This window comes from Pristiophorus japonicus, chromosome 1 (genome assembly GCF_044704955.1).
Source record: "Pristiophorus japonicus isolate sPriJap1 chromosome 1, sPriJap1.hap1, whole genome shotgun sequence".
NCBI classification, from domain to species: domain Eukaryota; kingdom Metazoa; phylum Chordata; class Chondrichthyes; family Pristiophoridae; genus Pristiophorus; species Pristiophorus japonicus.
The window spans coordinates 168,675,309-168,692,718 of NC_091977.1; the positions used below are offsets into that span (position 1 = coordinate 168,675,309).

Below are 17,410 nucleotides of genomic sequence, written 5' to 3' on the forward strand. Positions count from 1 at the left end.
CACTGTCGACGACACCCTCCAACATTTTGCTGATAATTGACAGTAGACTGATGGGGCGGTAATTAGTCGGATTGCATTTGTCCTGCTTTTTGTGGGTAAGACATACCTGTGCAATTTTCCACTTTGTTGGGTAGATGCCAGTGTGGAACTGTATTGGAACAGCTTGGCTAGAGGTGTGGCTAGTTCTGGAGCACAAGTCTTCATCACTACAGCTGGGATGTGTCCCCAACACATCGCGCATGCGCCCGCTGCCATTTGTATGGCGGCGGATATCAAAGTGTCTGAGTATCCCACCATGGAGAGACAGGACACTTCATTATCACATTTAAATCAGGCTCCCATGTGCAATTGACAGCCTGATTTAAACTTTACTACTGCTGTGCGGATTTCCCAGTGATCGGGAACCCTGGCAGTGAAAGGAAGGTGAGAGCTGCCGGCTCTACAAGGTAAGTGCCTTTTACAACACTCCTTGGGAGCCAGGAGGAGCAGAAGTGCTCACCCGTCCCGTTATGGAAGCCTTTGGCCTTTCCCCACCAATTGCAGCCTCTCTACCCCCACCAATCGCGCCTCTTTACCCCCACCAATAGCTGCCTCTCTACCCCCACCAATCGCGGCCTCTCTACCCCCACCAATTGCGGCCTCTCTACCCCCACCAATCGCGACCTCTCACTCTCCTCGCCGATCGTGGCCTCTCTTTGTCCCCCCTGCGGATCATGGCCTCCCTTCCCCCACCAATCATAGCCTCTCTCTCTCGCCCCACCAATCACGACCTCTCTCTCTCCCTCTCTCTCTCCCCACCCCCTGCCGGTCGCGGTCTCTCTCTCTCTCTCTCTCTCTTTCCCCCCTGCCACGGGTGCTGATCTGAGGCCTTCTGCCGCTGGTTCTCTCTTCCAGTCACTGACCAGGCTGTCAATTTGGCCTGCTGCTGGGCAGGAAATGGATCCAATTAAGTCGCCATTAAGTTCAGCAGGACCTCCCAAGTCTCTACCTTGCCGGGTTCTTCGGCAGTTTCCAGCCTCCCCAGACCCTCCCTACAAATAGTGGGACCGAGGTACGTGAGAGTGGCTTAGATTGATTCATCCACTGATTAACCCTATCTCTACATCAAGCACCTTTCTCCCACTCACCGCTTCTCTGAAAAAAAGAAATCAGCATATAACAAATCATGAATATGAACTTATATCAAAAAACACCACGATGAATCACATGCCACTCTGTAGTGATACCACTAGACTACCATCCCTGTATCGTTGAAGAATAGTTCAGTGGAATAAAAATGAAACTTCTTAGTTCCTGGCTATGCATTAGGCATAAGATCAATTGGCTACATACCTTAGCATTGTATCTGAAGAGCAGTTTGAGTGTTTCCAGCACATTCCTGACTTGTTCTAGATTTTGCAGCTTCTTCCAGAGGACCGATTTCAGTTCATCCCAGCTGTCAGTGCCTAGTGACAGATCAAATGTTTTTATTGCCATTTATTGTCAAATTGTAAACTTTAAAGAATTATTTTTGATTGGATTCTAAATTAAGTAAAAGAAATGAAGGGGTATGTTTTCCTCCATTAGATAATTATCAGTGAAAACATTGGCACAAATATAAATATAAAATTAAGGGGGGGAAATTGGCATCGTTTGCTCCTCCCGTTAGCGGCCCCAGGAAATTGCGCGAGAGTTAGCAGGGGCGCAAACCAGCAGCGCCCCGCTCGCACCGGTAGTGCCCGAGACCACTGCGGCGGCGATGATGATGTCATTGCCGTGCGCAGCTACCCGTTCTCGCCCCACAGCGGAAATTGGGTGGCACCCTGTGAGACTGCCGCGGGCGATGTCAGCGCCAGCCCCGTGGGTCGCAAACCAGACCGTACTCCGCTCACAGGGCAAAAGATAAAGGGGAGATGCGGACCCCCATTTTTTTTTCTGCCCGACTTACCAATCCGGCCTTTCGTTGTCTATTTTGCGGGGTCCGTGCCACGATAGTACAGCCTAGCTCTCCGCTTATGTGCCGGGCTACAGCCACGGCACCCCGCATCTCCAGTGGCATAGTAGAGGCCCCTCGTCCCACTGCAGAACTCGCAGTGTGCCCTCTCCTTTAATGGAAGGGAGGGCCCTGTGCTTGCTCGCTTACCACCCCGGCCCCGTCCCTGAGTGGAAGTAGTGTGCCTGACATTGCGCTCCACTTCCACTCGGTGGCAGTAACCCCAATTTCGCGGCCGTGATGGGACTTCTGTGCCAGGCGCAAGAAGTTCCACCTCGCCTGGGTTACCATCCCCAAACTTGGCAATACCGAATTTCGAACTCTAAGTTTTTCCCCGTAATTTTTTAAAGCTTCTGATGAATTGAAACATATTCTAAGTAGTTGAGTAATCAAGGGTCAGCCACTTAAAACATTATTTTATTACTTGAATCAGGCAATTTTGGGATCTTAAAATACTTCAACTTTTCAGCACCACAACGGCAACACTTAAAACTCAAAGAATTTAACTACACTCCAATTCACCTACAAGACAAATATATTCAGTTTTCTGCAATTCTGATGAGTGAAAATAAAGCTTTTGATGCAAAATGTATTTTTTAAGTTACTATTCTAAAGCACCACAAATTAGTGAGTTTTAATATCATTTAAGCTGCTGCCAAATTGTACATTAACCTTACCATTGCAAGAACACATTCTGGAATTAAGAGTAAGCAGTAATTTTATATTAAATACATAGCTGATCATGCACTGGATGGATGGCACGAGGCCCAAAGACAGCAGGTATTTTATTTTCATATCAGCCCCCTTAAAAGGGGGAATGGGTGCACCGTTGGCTGCTTTATGGGAGGGGTGGGGGGGGGGGGGGTTGCTAACAACGTCTCATAACACAACACACTTCCACTTGAGTTTGCAACTTCATGGGACAGGTGGGCGTCCCAGATGTACCCTAAGTGGCGCAGGTACCGTCCAATCGCAAGAAATTCTCTCACTTCAACAATCTAATGAAAACAGGAAAACATATGTGAGGTTAAATCTTGCTACATGATATTAACATTCAAACGCATTAACATGTTCAGAGGAAATTCATCTGGCTGCTATTTTAACATTATTTTAAAGTAGCGTTTTTATGCTAATATTGCATAGCATGATTTTACCACGGTAAAAAGTGCATTAGGCAACTTCTTTCCTTCTGAGGGCAGCACTGAGACTGTACACATTAATCTCACGTGGGATCATTAGTCATCACATTAACACCGTAGCCTTATATCATACTTCACAAGAGCTGGAGAACGGACACTGAGGAAAACGAGAGCTGATACAAGGCATAGTTGAAGAGGTAGGTTTTGAGGAGAGTTTGAAGATGGGGAGACGTGTAGCAAGGTTTATTAAGAGAATTCTAGCGGACAGGTGATGACGGCTAATGGTGAGGAGAGTATTGGAGACGTCAAACCAGGAGTTGGAAATTATGTGAATGAGGGCTTAAGCAGCTGTGGGGATGAGGTAGAGATGCAGGTGGAATATATTTCTAAATGGTAGATATAGACCCTCTTGCTAATCGACTGGGTGTGGTCTTTGTAGCTCAGCTCAAGGTCAAGCAAAAACTCTAAACTGTGCACTGTCGAGTTCAGCTTGAGCGAGCCGCTTGGAAGTGGGGTAGAATCAGGGACTAAGGTGCAAAATTTCTAGTAGACATGGAACAGGATGGTTTTGTTTAGCTGGAAGAAATGTTGCCAATGTGAGGTAGGACAGCTCAGCAATAATCATGGAGGCATGGGTAGTGGCAGAGGTAAGGCTGGGTATCAGCAGCACACATAACTAAGCTGACCTTGTGCTATACATTGGTGAGAGGAGCAACTTTCATCCCATCAATTTGATTGAATCCCAAAGGTGAAAGAGTAGCATTCTAACCCATTGTTGCTTCCTGATTCGTCTATGATCACAATCATTTTACCAGAATTTGAACCTATGAATTTAGGGACTACATAAAAGCTGCTCCAGAATGGCTATTTGAGAAAATAATTTGTACAAGAATATTCAGTATAGCTATAACCTCCCAGGATGGTAACACTGCATCTTAAGTCCTCAGTGGTACAGGTTCTATACCTGCGTAAATGAACTTCAAGATCTCTGAGTAGCAGGCACAGAGCAGTGAGTCTAAAATGATGACCCTTACTGGCTGGCTGTTTTGAAGTAAAGCTTGGCTGGAGTTCAAAGCAATGTCCTTTTTGTCTATTACAAACAGATTGTGAGCAATCTTCCCAGGTAATTCACCAGGGTCACTGGCAATCTCCGCACCAAACAGTAACATGAAGACGTGGCTTGCTGTGCACAGCACAACCCGGTGAGCTCTAGCCACTTCTTGTCCATCCTTGGAAGAAAACACCACATCTGTACATAGAGAACTGTAGAATAGATTCAGCAAGTCACGATGGTACCTGGACTCTTCAATCTTTAAACAGGGTAGTTTGACTAGAAGGAAAAACAGAGAGCCAATAACCAACTTGCGTACAAAACCAAAAATATGCATATAACAGAAAATTAGTAAGATTTTCTGTTCATTGATTAAATGATAAGTGAACCACCTAGTAGGTATATAATTTTAAGCCCCCAGTCTCACTATGTATGTTCCTTTTATGTAATTAAAAAGAAAAATCAAGGCCTAGAAATTCGGGGGGTAAGCGCTGGCTGTTAAGGCACATTGTGAAGGAAAAATGGTGTCCACCCGCTTCCGGTGGGTCCCGTGATGGTCGCCATTTTGGTGAGGTCAGCAGCGCTGCTGATGCTTGCGTTGGCTGCCGATATTTAGTATTGTGTCTGTCAGCACTCTAGTAATGACTCCATGAGGTAAGGTATTGTACTTGAACTGTGGTGACCTTAGTCCATTTATTACAGCTCCTGAGTGAGGGTACAGCATAGCGAGCTCCCTTTTATACCTGGTTACCTGTCGTGTACAGGTGATCCCTAGGTCTCCACCAGTTGCACCCTCTAGTGGTACAAGCATAGTGTATACAGTGTGAAGGTACATCCAGTAGTCTTATGTAACTGTACATTGAGTGTACAGGGAGCATATTTATATTATACATACACAACATCACTCTCCTCTAAGTTTTGTGCCACTGGCCTTTGCATTGTGTGCTCTGGCCCTAGATTTGAGTGCCCAAAGCCCTTGCACCTTGTCTATTCTTTGGCTTGGCTCTCTCCCTGTTGACCCCCAAGTCCTTATTGCCACAACATTGGGAACTGGTCAGCAGTGGACGGTTCGAGGTTGCAGTGGGGGTTGAGTGGGTTCTGGGTGTGATCCATGTGTGTCCATGGCTATATACATCCATTACTCCCCCCCGCCTCCCCTCCACCCCCATACATAGACCATGAGTGTGGCTCAACACCTGTATGTGCAAACATTTACAGAAGAAAAGAACAAAAAAAAACATAGGATTAATTACATCACTGTTTGGGTTCTGCAGTAGTGGAACAAGTACATTTTACAGGTAAGTTACATATGTGGTATCACAGTCTTGCCCCTGGGATGTGTAGATGCAGGTGGGTGAGGACGCTAGTCCCAGAGTGACCAGACTGTGTCCAGGTTGTCTGATGGCGACGCTGCGCTCCCTGCCAGCTGGGTGGGCTCGGATCGCTCACATGGCTGAGTCTCAGGGCCTTTGCCGTTGCCTAGTGATGGGCAGGGCCACAGGAGTGTATGACCTCCTGTCCTCCTTTGAGGGCTGCAGTGTCTCGCTGCTGCCCTTCAGCGATAGTGGGAGTCTGGTCATCCCAGGTCCCGTTGGGAGGGCTGGAGGATGCTAGCCTCTTCCTCCCGGTACTGGCCCTGGTGGCCAGAGAGGTAGAGCCGATCTGGGGCAGGGTGCCAGTAGCGGTGCCTTTGCCGTCCGCTGATCGCTGGCCCTGCAGCTGGTATGCTCCCTCTGTGTGTGGCCATGCTCCCTGGGGCATCACATTGGTCCCGGAGGCGCAGGCTACATGATCGGGTTGCCCGCTGGACCTGGGTACTTCCGACGGGAGGTTGCCCTTGGTTTTGTCGGCGTACATGTAGAACCCAGCATCGCACATCATTACTTCATTTACTCTCACAATACATTGGTTCCGACCGCAATCGCCCGACTTAACATGGTTAGTTACATTTACATACTTGAATTTGTCAATTACATCGCTTACATATGTATCACTGGTATCGCTGTATAAAGAGTGGAACTGACCCTTTAATTGTGATGGGTTGCCGGTCTCCTTTAAGAACGCCTTACAATCTTTACCCCAATCCGGTTCACTGCTCGGCATCACGTGTTGCTCCATCAACGTTGCCCCTCGTGGTCTGGCCGCCGCCATCTTTACTTCAGGCACTTCGCCTCGTGGTTCGGGCACCATCTTCTTTCTCTCCACAAGGTAGTCTGCGGTGATCCTTGTCTCCCCAGGTTCTTCCACGGAAACAGGGAAGTTACCTTCTGCACCGATCTTCTTCTTCCGGGGTCCTGCCACTGGACCCTGGAAGATGAGGTTGGGTCGTTTCGGCTGGATCATCTCGCAGTTGGGTTGAACGGTCTGTGTCGTCTCCACACAGTCGAGTTGAACAGCTGGTTTCTCCGGTGCTGTGCTGGATCCAACTTTGGGGCCACGGAGGACGTCGATCGCCGGAGGCTGAAGGTTGTCCCAGCTCCAACGGATCTTTTTCATCCATCTTCTTCCTAGCAGCGTTGGACCATTACCAGCAACAATCCACAAAGGTAACTTGTGCATCGCGCCGTCATGGGACACCTGGACATCCACGCTGCTGACTGGGATGGTATCATTTGTGTAGGTGAGCAGCTTCACTTGGATCGGGATCATTTTAGGTCATTCAACTGGATTGTCCCAGAGTTTCTCAAAGGTCGCCTGATTCATCAGTGATTGGCTCGCCCCTGTGTCCACCTACATTGTGACTGGAACATCGTTGATTTCGACTTCCATTTGCAACAGAGAGCTCTCGGTGGTGCAGGTAAACACTCCGTACACCTCATCATGGGGTTCAGCTGCCTCATGGACTCTCTCTTCATCGTCGCTGGAGTCTGGATGATCAGCCAACTCTTCATCGACTCGGTGAGTACAATTTCTCTTGCACATTCGCTGGAGGTGGCCCTTCGTGTTACAGCCTTTGCAAGTATAGTCTTTGTAGCAGCACTGGTGGGCCCTGTGATTTCCTCCACAGCGCCAGCATGGGTTGGCCAGTTGGCCCCATGTGGTGGACTCAGGGTTGTGGGACTCAGGGTTTTATTCTCTCTTCACTGAGAGAGACTGCTTGCAGCAGCCTTGCCTCTAAACACGCCAGTTGGTTCACAGTACTTGCTGGGTTAGAGTCCTGGGGGTGAATCATCCGCTTGGAATCGCAGGCCGAGACCATGAACACCTGGCTCACGCTAATTGCAGGGTGACCGTGGTGTCCACAGAGAGCAGCCTGTGGAGAAGGCCCTCGTGGCTGATTCCGATAACAAAGATGTCCCGCAGTGCTTCGGTGAGGTGGTCGCCAAAATCACACGGTGTAGCCAATCGTCTGAGGTCTGCAGCATATTTTGCAATTTCTTGGCTTTCGGGCCGCCGGTGTGTGTAGAACCAGTGTCTGGCTGTGAGGATGCTCTCTTTAGATTTGAGCTGTTCCTGTATCATCGTTACGAGCTCCGCATATGTTTTGGTTGTTGTCTTCGCTGGGGCTAGCAGGTCCCTGATGAGGCCATAGATGGTGGGCCCACAACTGCTGAGCAGGATAGCTCTGCGCTTATCAGCCAGCGAGGTCGGTGTGTCTCCCACCAGGTCACTCGCAATGAAAAAGTGTTCGAGCCTTTCCACAAAGGCCTCCCAATCTTCCCCACCGGCGAATTGTTGAAACGTGCTAAGGTTAGCCATTTTCGCATGGAAATTTGTAATCTCGTCGCCAGTTATTGAGTCTGTAGGCACTCTAGTAATGACTCCATGAGGTAAGGTATTGTACTTGAACTGTGGTGACCTTAGTCCATTTATTACAGCTACTGAGTGAGGGTACAGCATAGTGAGCTCCCTTTTATACCTGGTTACCTGTCGTGTACAGGTGGCCCCTAGGTCTCCACCAGTTGCACCCTCTGGTGGTACAAGCACAGTGTATACAGTGTGAAGGTACATCCAGTAGTCTTATGTAACTGTACATTGAGTGTACAGGGAGTATACTTATATTATATATACACAACATTTAGATGTAGCAAATCGTAACATCAGTGAGTGTGCAACACTCACCTGACGCCCGATTTGCCATTTTTGCATTCGCCGCTCCACTTGCCAGACTGTGTTAATCAAGACCAGCTGATCAAGCATTCAGTAGCAGGAAGGAGCTATTTAAATGGATTGTCATCAAAAACTTGCTGCTGACAGTTTTTCAGTTTGCCTCTGTGTAACTATCTGCAACTCTTGCAGCTTTCTAAACTTGTTTCAAGTTCCTGAGGCGACGGAGTGTTGGTGCAAGTGGAGAATGCCTTCATTCTCATTTAAAGACTTCTGCTCACAACATTTGCTCACAGACTCTACCTGCAGTCCCCATCGCCTTTGAGTATCTTCGGGAGAGGGAGCGGAGGCAGCGAAGTAGAAGAGAAAATGCTCGCAGAGGGAAGAGGAGGCGTAGAAAGGCTCTCAACAGGAGGCCTTACCCACGTATGGTCTTCCGAGAGTACTTCTCCTACCTGCACTTAAGCCAGGAGCAGTGTATTAGGAGGCTCCGCTTCACCTAGGAAGTGGTCACAAAACTCTGCCACAATCTGCAATCAGACCTGCAGCCTCAGAGCACTTTGAACACAACTCTCCCAGTAGATCTCAAGGTCACCATGGCTCTCAATTTCTTCACCAGTGGATCTTCCCAGTCTGCAGCAGGAGACATAGCTAACATCTCCCAGTCTGCTGTCCATCGCTGCATCCGGGAGGTCACAGAGGAGAAGGGACTACATTGTCTTCTCTCTGAACAGAGAGAAGTGAGACGAGCTCGCATCTGGTTTTGCCAGAATGACGGCCTTCCCTATGGTACAGGGCACCATCAACTGCACCCACGTTGCTTTGCGGACACCACATACCAATCCTGAGATGTTCCGTAACCGCAAAGTCTACCACTCACTTAGTGTGCAGTTGTTGTGCAACCACACCCAGCGCATCATGATGGTCAATCTCCGCTATTCTGGCAGCAGTAATGATGTCTTTATCCTGCATCAGTCTGGTGTGCTAGCAATCTTCCAGCCACTACATCAAACGCAAGGGTGGCTGCTCAGAGACAAGGGCTATCCGAGCTGCACCTGGCTGATGATTCCCCTCCACAACACCACCACTTTTGACCAACACTCATAATGAGAGTCATGGTGCAACAGGAACATCATTGAACAGACCGTCGAGGTGTTGAATCAATGGTTCCTCTGCCTTGACCGCTCAGGAGAAGCCCTCCAGTATTCACTGGAGCGGGTGTCTTATTTTGTGATGGTCTGCTGCATGCTTCACAAATTGGCCATCATGAATGCGCCAGGGTTTCCGGGACCACATCAGGAGGAGGGAAAGGAAGAGGAGGAGGGGAGAGGAAGAGGAAGAGGACGAGAATGAGAACAAGGGGGAGGGGAGGCACAGCAAGCAGCAGATTCCTGGTCCGGATGGGCTGTCTGTCAAGGCCTCATCAGACTCCGATTCCAGTGAAGGAAACTCCACATCCCCATTGCTCGCCACATCCCCATCATACCATCCCTCTGTCACGGAACATCACAGCGTCCTGCTGGGCACAAAGCTGAAATGAGAGCCACCACAAAAGAAACATTCCAAACCAAATTAATTAATTTATCACAATTCATTACTTCTCGGGCTACAAGTGTGGTGGTGGAGGACTGGAGGGTTCCTAATATTGTACCATTGTTTAAAATGGGAGAAAGGGAAAGATCAAGTAATTACAGGCCAGTCAGCCCAACCTCGGTCCCGGGCAAATTATTGGAATAAATTCTGAGGCACAGTATTAATCGTCATTTACATAAGAACATAAGAAATAGCAGCAGGAGTCGGTCATTGGACCCCTCGAGTCTGCTCCGCCTTTCAATAAGATCATGGCTGATCTGATCATGGACTCAGCTCCGCATTGCGGCACCGGAGCTGCGCATGGACTCACTCTGGAGCATGCATGATGCTGAGGATGTCGTGAATAGCACGTTTAGTGAGTTGGTCACACCGCAGGTAAAGGTTATCCAGGCAGATAGCGAATGGGTGACCATCAGGCAGAGCAGTGGAAGGAAGGTAGTGCAGGGGTCCCCTGCAGTCATCTCCTTCCAAAACAGATAGACCGTTCTGGGTACTGTTGGGGAAGATGACTCATCAGAGGAAGGCAGCAGCAGCCAAGTTCATGGCACCATGGGTGGCTCTGCTGCATAGGAGGGCAGGAAAAAGAGTGGGAGAGCTATAGTGGTAGGAGATTCTAGTGTAAGGGGAATAGATAGGCACTTCTGCAGCCACAATCGAGACTCCAGGATGGTATGTTGCCTCCTTGGTACAAGGGTCAAGGATGTCTTGGAGCGGCTGCAGGACATTTTGAAGGGGGAGGGTGAACAACCAGTTGTCGTGGTGCATATAGGTACCAACGATATAGGTAAAAAATGGGATGAGATCCTACAAGCTCAATTTAGGGAGCTAGGAGTTAAATTAAAAAATAGGACCTCAAAGGTAGTAATCTCATGATTGCTACCAGTGCCACGTGCTAGTCAGAGTAGAAATAGTAGGATAGTTAAGATGAATATGTGGCTTGAGGAATGGTGCAAGAGGGAGGGATTCAAATTTCTGGGACATTGGAACCGGTTCTGGGGGAGGTGGGACCAGTACAAACCGGACGATCTGTACCTGGGCAGGACCGGAACCAATGTCCGAGGGGGAGTGTTTGCTCGTGCTGTTGGGGAGGGTTTATAGCAGGGAGATGGGAATCTATGCAGGGAGACAGATGGAAGTAAAATGGGGGCAGAAGCAAAAGGTAGAAAGGAAATAAGGAAAGGTGCAGGGCAGAGAAATCAAAGGCAAAAATCAAAAAGGGCCACAGTACAACATAATTATAAAAGGACAAAGAGTGTTAAAAAACAAGCCTGAAGGCTCTGTGTCTCAATGCGAGGAGCACTGAGTTTGATGCATAAAAACTGACTGCAAAAGCTTCGATAGATATGTGAAGAGAAAAAGATTAGTGAAGACAACTGTAGGTCCCTTGCAGTCAGAATAAGTTGGATGAATTAACTGCGCAGATAGCTGTTAACGGATATGATGTAATTGGGATTACGGAAACATGGCTCCAGGGTGACCAAGGCTGGGAACTCAACATCCAGGGTATTCAGTATTCATGAAGGACAGACAGGAAGGAAAAGGAGGTGGGGTAGCGTTGCTGGTTAAAGAGGAGATTAACGCAATAGTAAGGAAGGATATTAGCTTGGATGATGTCGAATCTGTATGGGTAGAGCTGCGGAACACCAAAGGGCAGAAAACGCTGACGACCAAACAGTAGTAGTGAGGTTGGGGATGGCATCAAACAAGAAATCAGGGCTGCGTGCAATAAAGTTACAGCAATTATCATGGGTGACTTTAATTTACATATAGATTGGGCTAACCAAACTGATAGCAACACGGTGTAAGTGAATTTCCTGGAATATTGGATAGTTTTCGAGACCAAAATGTCGAGAAACCAACTAGAGAGCAGGCCATCCAAGACTGAGTCTTGTGTAATGAGAGACGATTAATTAGCAATCTTGATGTGCGAGGCCCCTTGGGGAAGAGTGACCATAATATGGTAGAATTCTTCATTAAGATGGTGAGTGACACAGTTAATTCAGAGACTAGGGTCCTGAATTTAAAGAAAGGTAACTTCGATGGTATGAGACATGAATTGGCTAGGATAGACTGGCGAATTATACTTAAAGGGTTGACAGTGGATAGGCAATGGCTGACATTTAAAGATCACATGGATGAACTTCAACAATTGTACATCCCTGTCTGGCATAAAAATAAAACGGGGAAGGTGGCTCAACCGTGGCTAACAAGGGAAATTAAGGATAGTGTTAAATCCAAGGAAGAGGCATATAAATTGGCCAGAAAAAGCAGCAAACCTGAGGACTGGGAGAAATTTAGAATTCAGCAGAGGAGGACAAAGGGTTTAATTAGGAGAGGGAAAATAGAGTATGAGAGTAAGCTTGCAGAGAACATAAAAACTGACTGCAAAAGCTTCTATAGATATGTGAAGAGAAAAAGATTAGTGAATACAACTGTAGGTCCCTTGCAGTCAGAATCAGGTGAATTTATAATGGGGAACAAAGAAATGGCAGACCAATTGAACAAATACTTTGGTTCTGTCTTCACTAAGGAAGACACAAATAACCTTCCAAAAATACAAGGGTCTAGCGAGAAGGAGGAATTGAAGGAAATCCTTATTAGTCGGGATATTGTGTTAGGGAAATTGATGGGATTGAAGGCCGATAAATCCCCAGGGCCTGATAGTATGCATTCCAGAGTACTTAAGGAAGTGGCCCTAGAAATAGTGGACGCATTGGTGGTCATTTTCCAACATTCTATAGGCTCTGGATCAGTTCCTATGGATTGGAGGGCAGCTAATGTAACCCCACTTTTTAAAAAAGGAGGGAGAGAGAAAACAGGGAATTATAGGCCGGTTAGCCTGACATCGGTAGTGGGGAAAATGTTGTAATCAATTATTAAAGACGCAATAGCAGCGCATTTGGAAAGCAGTGACAGGATCGGTCCAAGTCAGCATGGATTTATGAAAAGGAAATCATGCTTGACAAATCTTCTAGAATTTTTTGAGGATGTAACTAGTAGAGTGGACAAGGGAGAACCAGTGGATGTGGTATAGTTGGACTTTCAAAAGGCTTTTGACAAGGTCCCACACAAGAGATTAGTGTGCAAAATTAAAGCACATGTTATTGGGGGTAATGTATTGACATGGACAGAGAACTGGTTGGCAGACAGGAAGCAAAGAGTAGGAATAAACAGGTCCTTTTCAGAATGGCAGGCAGTGACTAGTGGGGTACCGCAAGGTTCAGAGCTGGGACTCCAGCTATTTACAATATACATTAATGATTTAGACGAAGGAATTAAATGTAATATCTCCAAGTTTGCAGATGACACTAAACTGGGTGGCAGTGTGAGCTGTGAGGAGGATGCTAAGAGGCTGCAGGGTGACTTGGACAGGGTAGTTGAGTGGGCAAATGCATGGCAGATGCACTATAATGTGGATAAATGTGAGGTTATCCACTTTGGTGGCAAAAACAGGGAGGCAGAATATTATCTGAATGGTGACAGATTAGGAAAGGAGGAGGTGCAACGAGACCTGAGTGTCATGTTACATCAGTCATTGAAAGTTGGCATGCAGGTACAGCAGGTGGTGAAGAAGGCAAATGGCATTTTGGCTTTCATAGCGAGAGGATTTGAGTATAGGAGTAGGGAGGTCTTACTGCAGTTGTACAGGGCCTTAGTGAGGTCACACCTTGAATATTGTGTACAGTTTTGGTCTCCTAATCTGAGGAAAGACATTCTTGCTATTGAGGGAGTGCAGCAAAGGTTCACCAGACTGATTCCTGGGATGGCAGGACTGACATATGAAGAAAGATTGGATCGACTAGGCTTATATTCACTGGAATTTTGAAAAATGAGCGGGGACCTCACAGAAACATATAAAATTCTGATGGGATTGGACAGATTAGATGCAGGAAGAATGTTCCCAATGTTGGGGAAGTCCAGAACCAGGGGTCACAGTCTAAGGATAAGGGGTAAGCCATTTAGGACCGAGATGAGGAGAAACTTCTTCACTCAGAGAGCTGTGAACCTGTGGAATTCTCTACCACAGAAAGTTGTTGAGGCCAGTTCTTTAGATATATTCAAAAGGGAGTTAGATGTGGCCCTTATGGCTAAAGGGATCAAGGGGTGTGGAGAGAAAGCAGGAATGGGGTACTGAAGTTGCATGATCAGCTATGATCATATTGAATGGTGTGCAGGCTTGAAGGGCCGAATGGCCTACTCCTGCACCTATTTTCTATGTTTCTATGTTTCCCTGCCTGCTCCACATAACCCTTTACTCCCTTATCACTCAAAAATCTGTCTATCTCCGCCTTAAATATAGTCAATGACCCAGCTTCCACAGCTCTCTGGAGTAGAGAATTCCTTAGATTTACAACCCTCTGAGAGAAGAAATTTCTCCTCATCTCAGTTTTAAATGGGCGGCCCCTTATTCTAAGACTATGTCCCCTAATTTTAGTTTCCCCTATGATTGGAAATATCCTCTCTGCATCCACCTTGTCGAGCCCCCTCATTATCTTATACTTTTTAGTAAGTTCACCTCTCATTCTTCTGAACGCCAATGTGTATAGGCCCAACCTACTCAACCTTTCCTCATAAGACAATCCCCTCATTTCCTGAATCAACCTCGTGAACCTTCTATGAACAGCCTCCAATGCAAGTATATCCTTCCTTAAATACGGAGACCAAAACTGTACACAGTACTCCAGGTGTGGCCTCACCAATACCCTGTACAGTTGTAGCAGGACTTCTCTGCTTTTATACTCTATTCCCCTTGCAATAAAGGCCAACATTCCATTTGTTTTCCTGATTACTTGCTGTACGTGCATACTAACTTTTTGTGTTTCATGCACAAGGAACCCCAAGTCCCTCTGTACTGCAGCACTTTGCAATTTTTCTCCATTTAAATTATAATTTGCTTTTCTATCTTTTCTGCAAAAGTGGATAACCTCACCTTTTCCCACATTATACTCCATCTGTCAAATTTTTGCCCACTCACTTAGCCTGTCTATATTCCTTTGCAGATTTTTTGTGTCCGCCTCACAATTTGCTTTCCCACCCATCTTTGTATCATCAGCAAACTTGGCTACATTACACTCGGTCCCTTCATCCAAGTCATTAATATAAATTGTAAATAGTTGAGGACCCAGAACCGATCCCTGCGGCACCCCACTAGTCACTGTTTGCCAACTGGAAAATGACCCATTTATCCCGACTTTCTGTTTTCTGTTAGTTAGCCAATCCTCTATCCATGCTAATATATTATCCCCAACCCTGTGAGCTTTTATCTTGTGCAGTAACCTTTAGAAAGGCACGGATTAATCAAGGACAGTCAGCATGGATTTATTAAGGGAAGGTTGTTTCTGACTAACTTGATTGATCTTTTTGAGCAGGGTCGAAGAGGGTAGTGCATTTTATATAGCCTACACCAATTTAGCAAGGCTTTTGACAAGGTCCCACATGGCAGATTGGCCAGAAAAGTAAAAGCTCTGGGATCCAAGGGATAGTGGCAAATTGGATCCAAAATTGGCTCAGAGGCAGAAAGCAAAGGGTAATGGTCGACAGATGTTTTTGTGACTGGAAGGCTGTTTCCAGTGCGGTTCCACAGGGCTCAGAACTAGGTCCCTTACTTTTTGTGGTATATATCAATGATGTAGACTTTAGTAGGAGGCACGATTAAGAAATTTGCAGATGATACAAAAATTTGCCGAGTGACTGATAGTGCGGAAGAAAGCTGTAGATTGCAGAAAGATATCAATGAACGGATCAGGTGGGTAAAAAAGTGGCAAATGGAATTCAATCCAGATAAATGTGAGGTAATGCATTTAGGGAGAGCTAACAAGGCAAGGGAATACACATTAAATGGTAGGAAACTGAGAGGTGTAGAGGAACAGAAGGACCTTGAAGTGCATGTCCACTGATCCCTAAAAGTAGCAGGACAGGTGGATAAGGTGGTTAAGAAGGCATACGGGATACTTTCCTTTATTAGCTGATGCATAGAATATATTAGAACAGGGAGGTTATGTTTGAACTGAATGAAACATTAGTTTGGCCACAGCTAGAGTACTGCGTACAGTTCTGGTCACCACTTAACAGGAAAGATGTGATTGCACTAGAGAGGGTACAGAGAAGATTTACGAGGATATTGCCAGGACTAGAGAATTTTAGCTATGCGGAATGATTGGATAGGCTAGGGGTTGTTTTGTTTGGAACTGAGGGGAGACTTAATTGACATGTATAAAATTATGAGGGGTCTAGATAGAATGGATAGGAAGGACCTATATCCCTTAGCAGAGAGGTCAATAACCAGGGGGCACAGATTTAAAGTAATTGATAGAAGGATTAGAGAAGAGTTGAGGAGTGCTTTTTTCACCTAGAGGGTGGTGGGGGTCTGGAACTCGCTGTCTGAAAGGATAGTAGAGGCAGAAATCCTCACTGCCTTTAAAAAGTACTTGGATTTGCACTTGAAGTGCCGAAACCTACAGGGCTATGGACCAAGAGTTGGAGAGTGTGATTCGGCTGGATAGCTTTTTTTCGGCTGGCACAGACATGTTAGGCCAAATGGCCTCCTGCTGTTTCTAACTTTCTATGATTCTAATTATGCAATCCAGGGTAATTAGTTCATATTTTAATCATAAAATCATTATGTTTCTATGATTAGTGCCTGTTGCTCGTGTGCCTTTTCCGAGTGCTCCTATGCAGTGCTCCCTCAGTGATTGCAACATGGCTGTGGAAAGCTGCTCAGTTTCCATGGAGGAGACTACAAATGGCCTTGCAGGATGACCTCGACAAGCTGCGGACCTAGAAGGCCCGGTTGTAGACTGCACTACCTTGGCTTGGTCAGCAGCAGTCTGGGCTGCTGGCTGACAGGCAGTGGCATGGCAATGGTGGAGTGTCCAAGGTAGGAGTAGGCATGCATTCATCCTGAAAAATGACAAAAGGTTCCTGCTCCTCTGACCCACTGCCACTCCCCTGGGCAGCCTCTCAGCATTCCTAGCGATCTGTTGGAGCACAGATTGCTGGACTGCTGCGACACACTGGAAACCCCTTTTGACGCTCGTAAACCAAGTCACAATGGCAGCAGTCTGAGCTTGGGTGGCAGTAAGCTTAGACAGCATTAGAGCAGTCTGTGTCTCCACTGCAGCACTGAGGCATTGGGTCACTTCCACCTGTGCTGCAATGGAACCTGCAACATTACCCATCACACGCAGCATCATGGCTGGGTCTCCTGGAGTTGTCCATCATTTCCAACCTGGAAATCATGGGCTCCAAGCTCTGCGCAAAGCCCTGCCCATTGTTGGAGCCGGACTTCTCCATGCTCCGTGATACTGACAAGAGCCTCTCTGGCAGGCTTGCCATTGCACCTAGCATGTCTGTGTGCGTGACCATCACCCTTCCTCTGAAGGCTGCCCCATCAAGGTCATCATCTGAGTCCTGTGCACCAGAACTCTTGCGCAAACTCTCTCTCGGGGAAGTTGACCCCCGAGCTACACTTTCCCCCTGGCCTTGCTGTAGCCCACTCGTGCCCGGTGCCTCACCATGTGCAATTCCAGCCTCTATACTGCCCTCTATATTCCGCAGAGTGCCAGTTTCTGAGCTGGTGTCTGCAAGTGCCAGATACAGTGATGGTGT

General features: G+C 47.0%; 1 protein-coding gene across 4 annotated transcripts in view; it reads right to left on the minus strand.

Annotated features, from left to right (window-relative positions):
• rhobtb3 (Rho related BTB domain containing 3) overlaps positions 1-17,410 on the minus strand; it is a 205,433-nt gene that overhangs the window by 39,650 nt on the left and 148,373 nt on the right. For 3 of the 4 annotated variants that reach the window (XM_070884793.1, XM_070884785.1, XM_070884776.1), the window contains exons 6-7: positions 4,076-4,441; positions 1,333-1,445 (exon numbers count right to left, since the gene is read on the minus strand). In XM_070884793.1, the coding sequence (XP_070740894.1) occupies positions 1,333-1,445; positions 4,076-4,441 (479 nt within the window). The remainder of the gene's footprint in view (positions 1-1,332; positions 1,446-4,075; positions 4,442-17,410) is intronic. The other variant, XM_070884803.1, reaches the window with a different exon arrangement.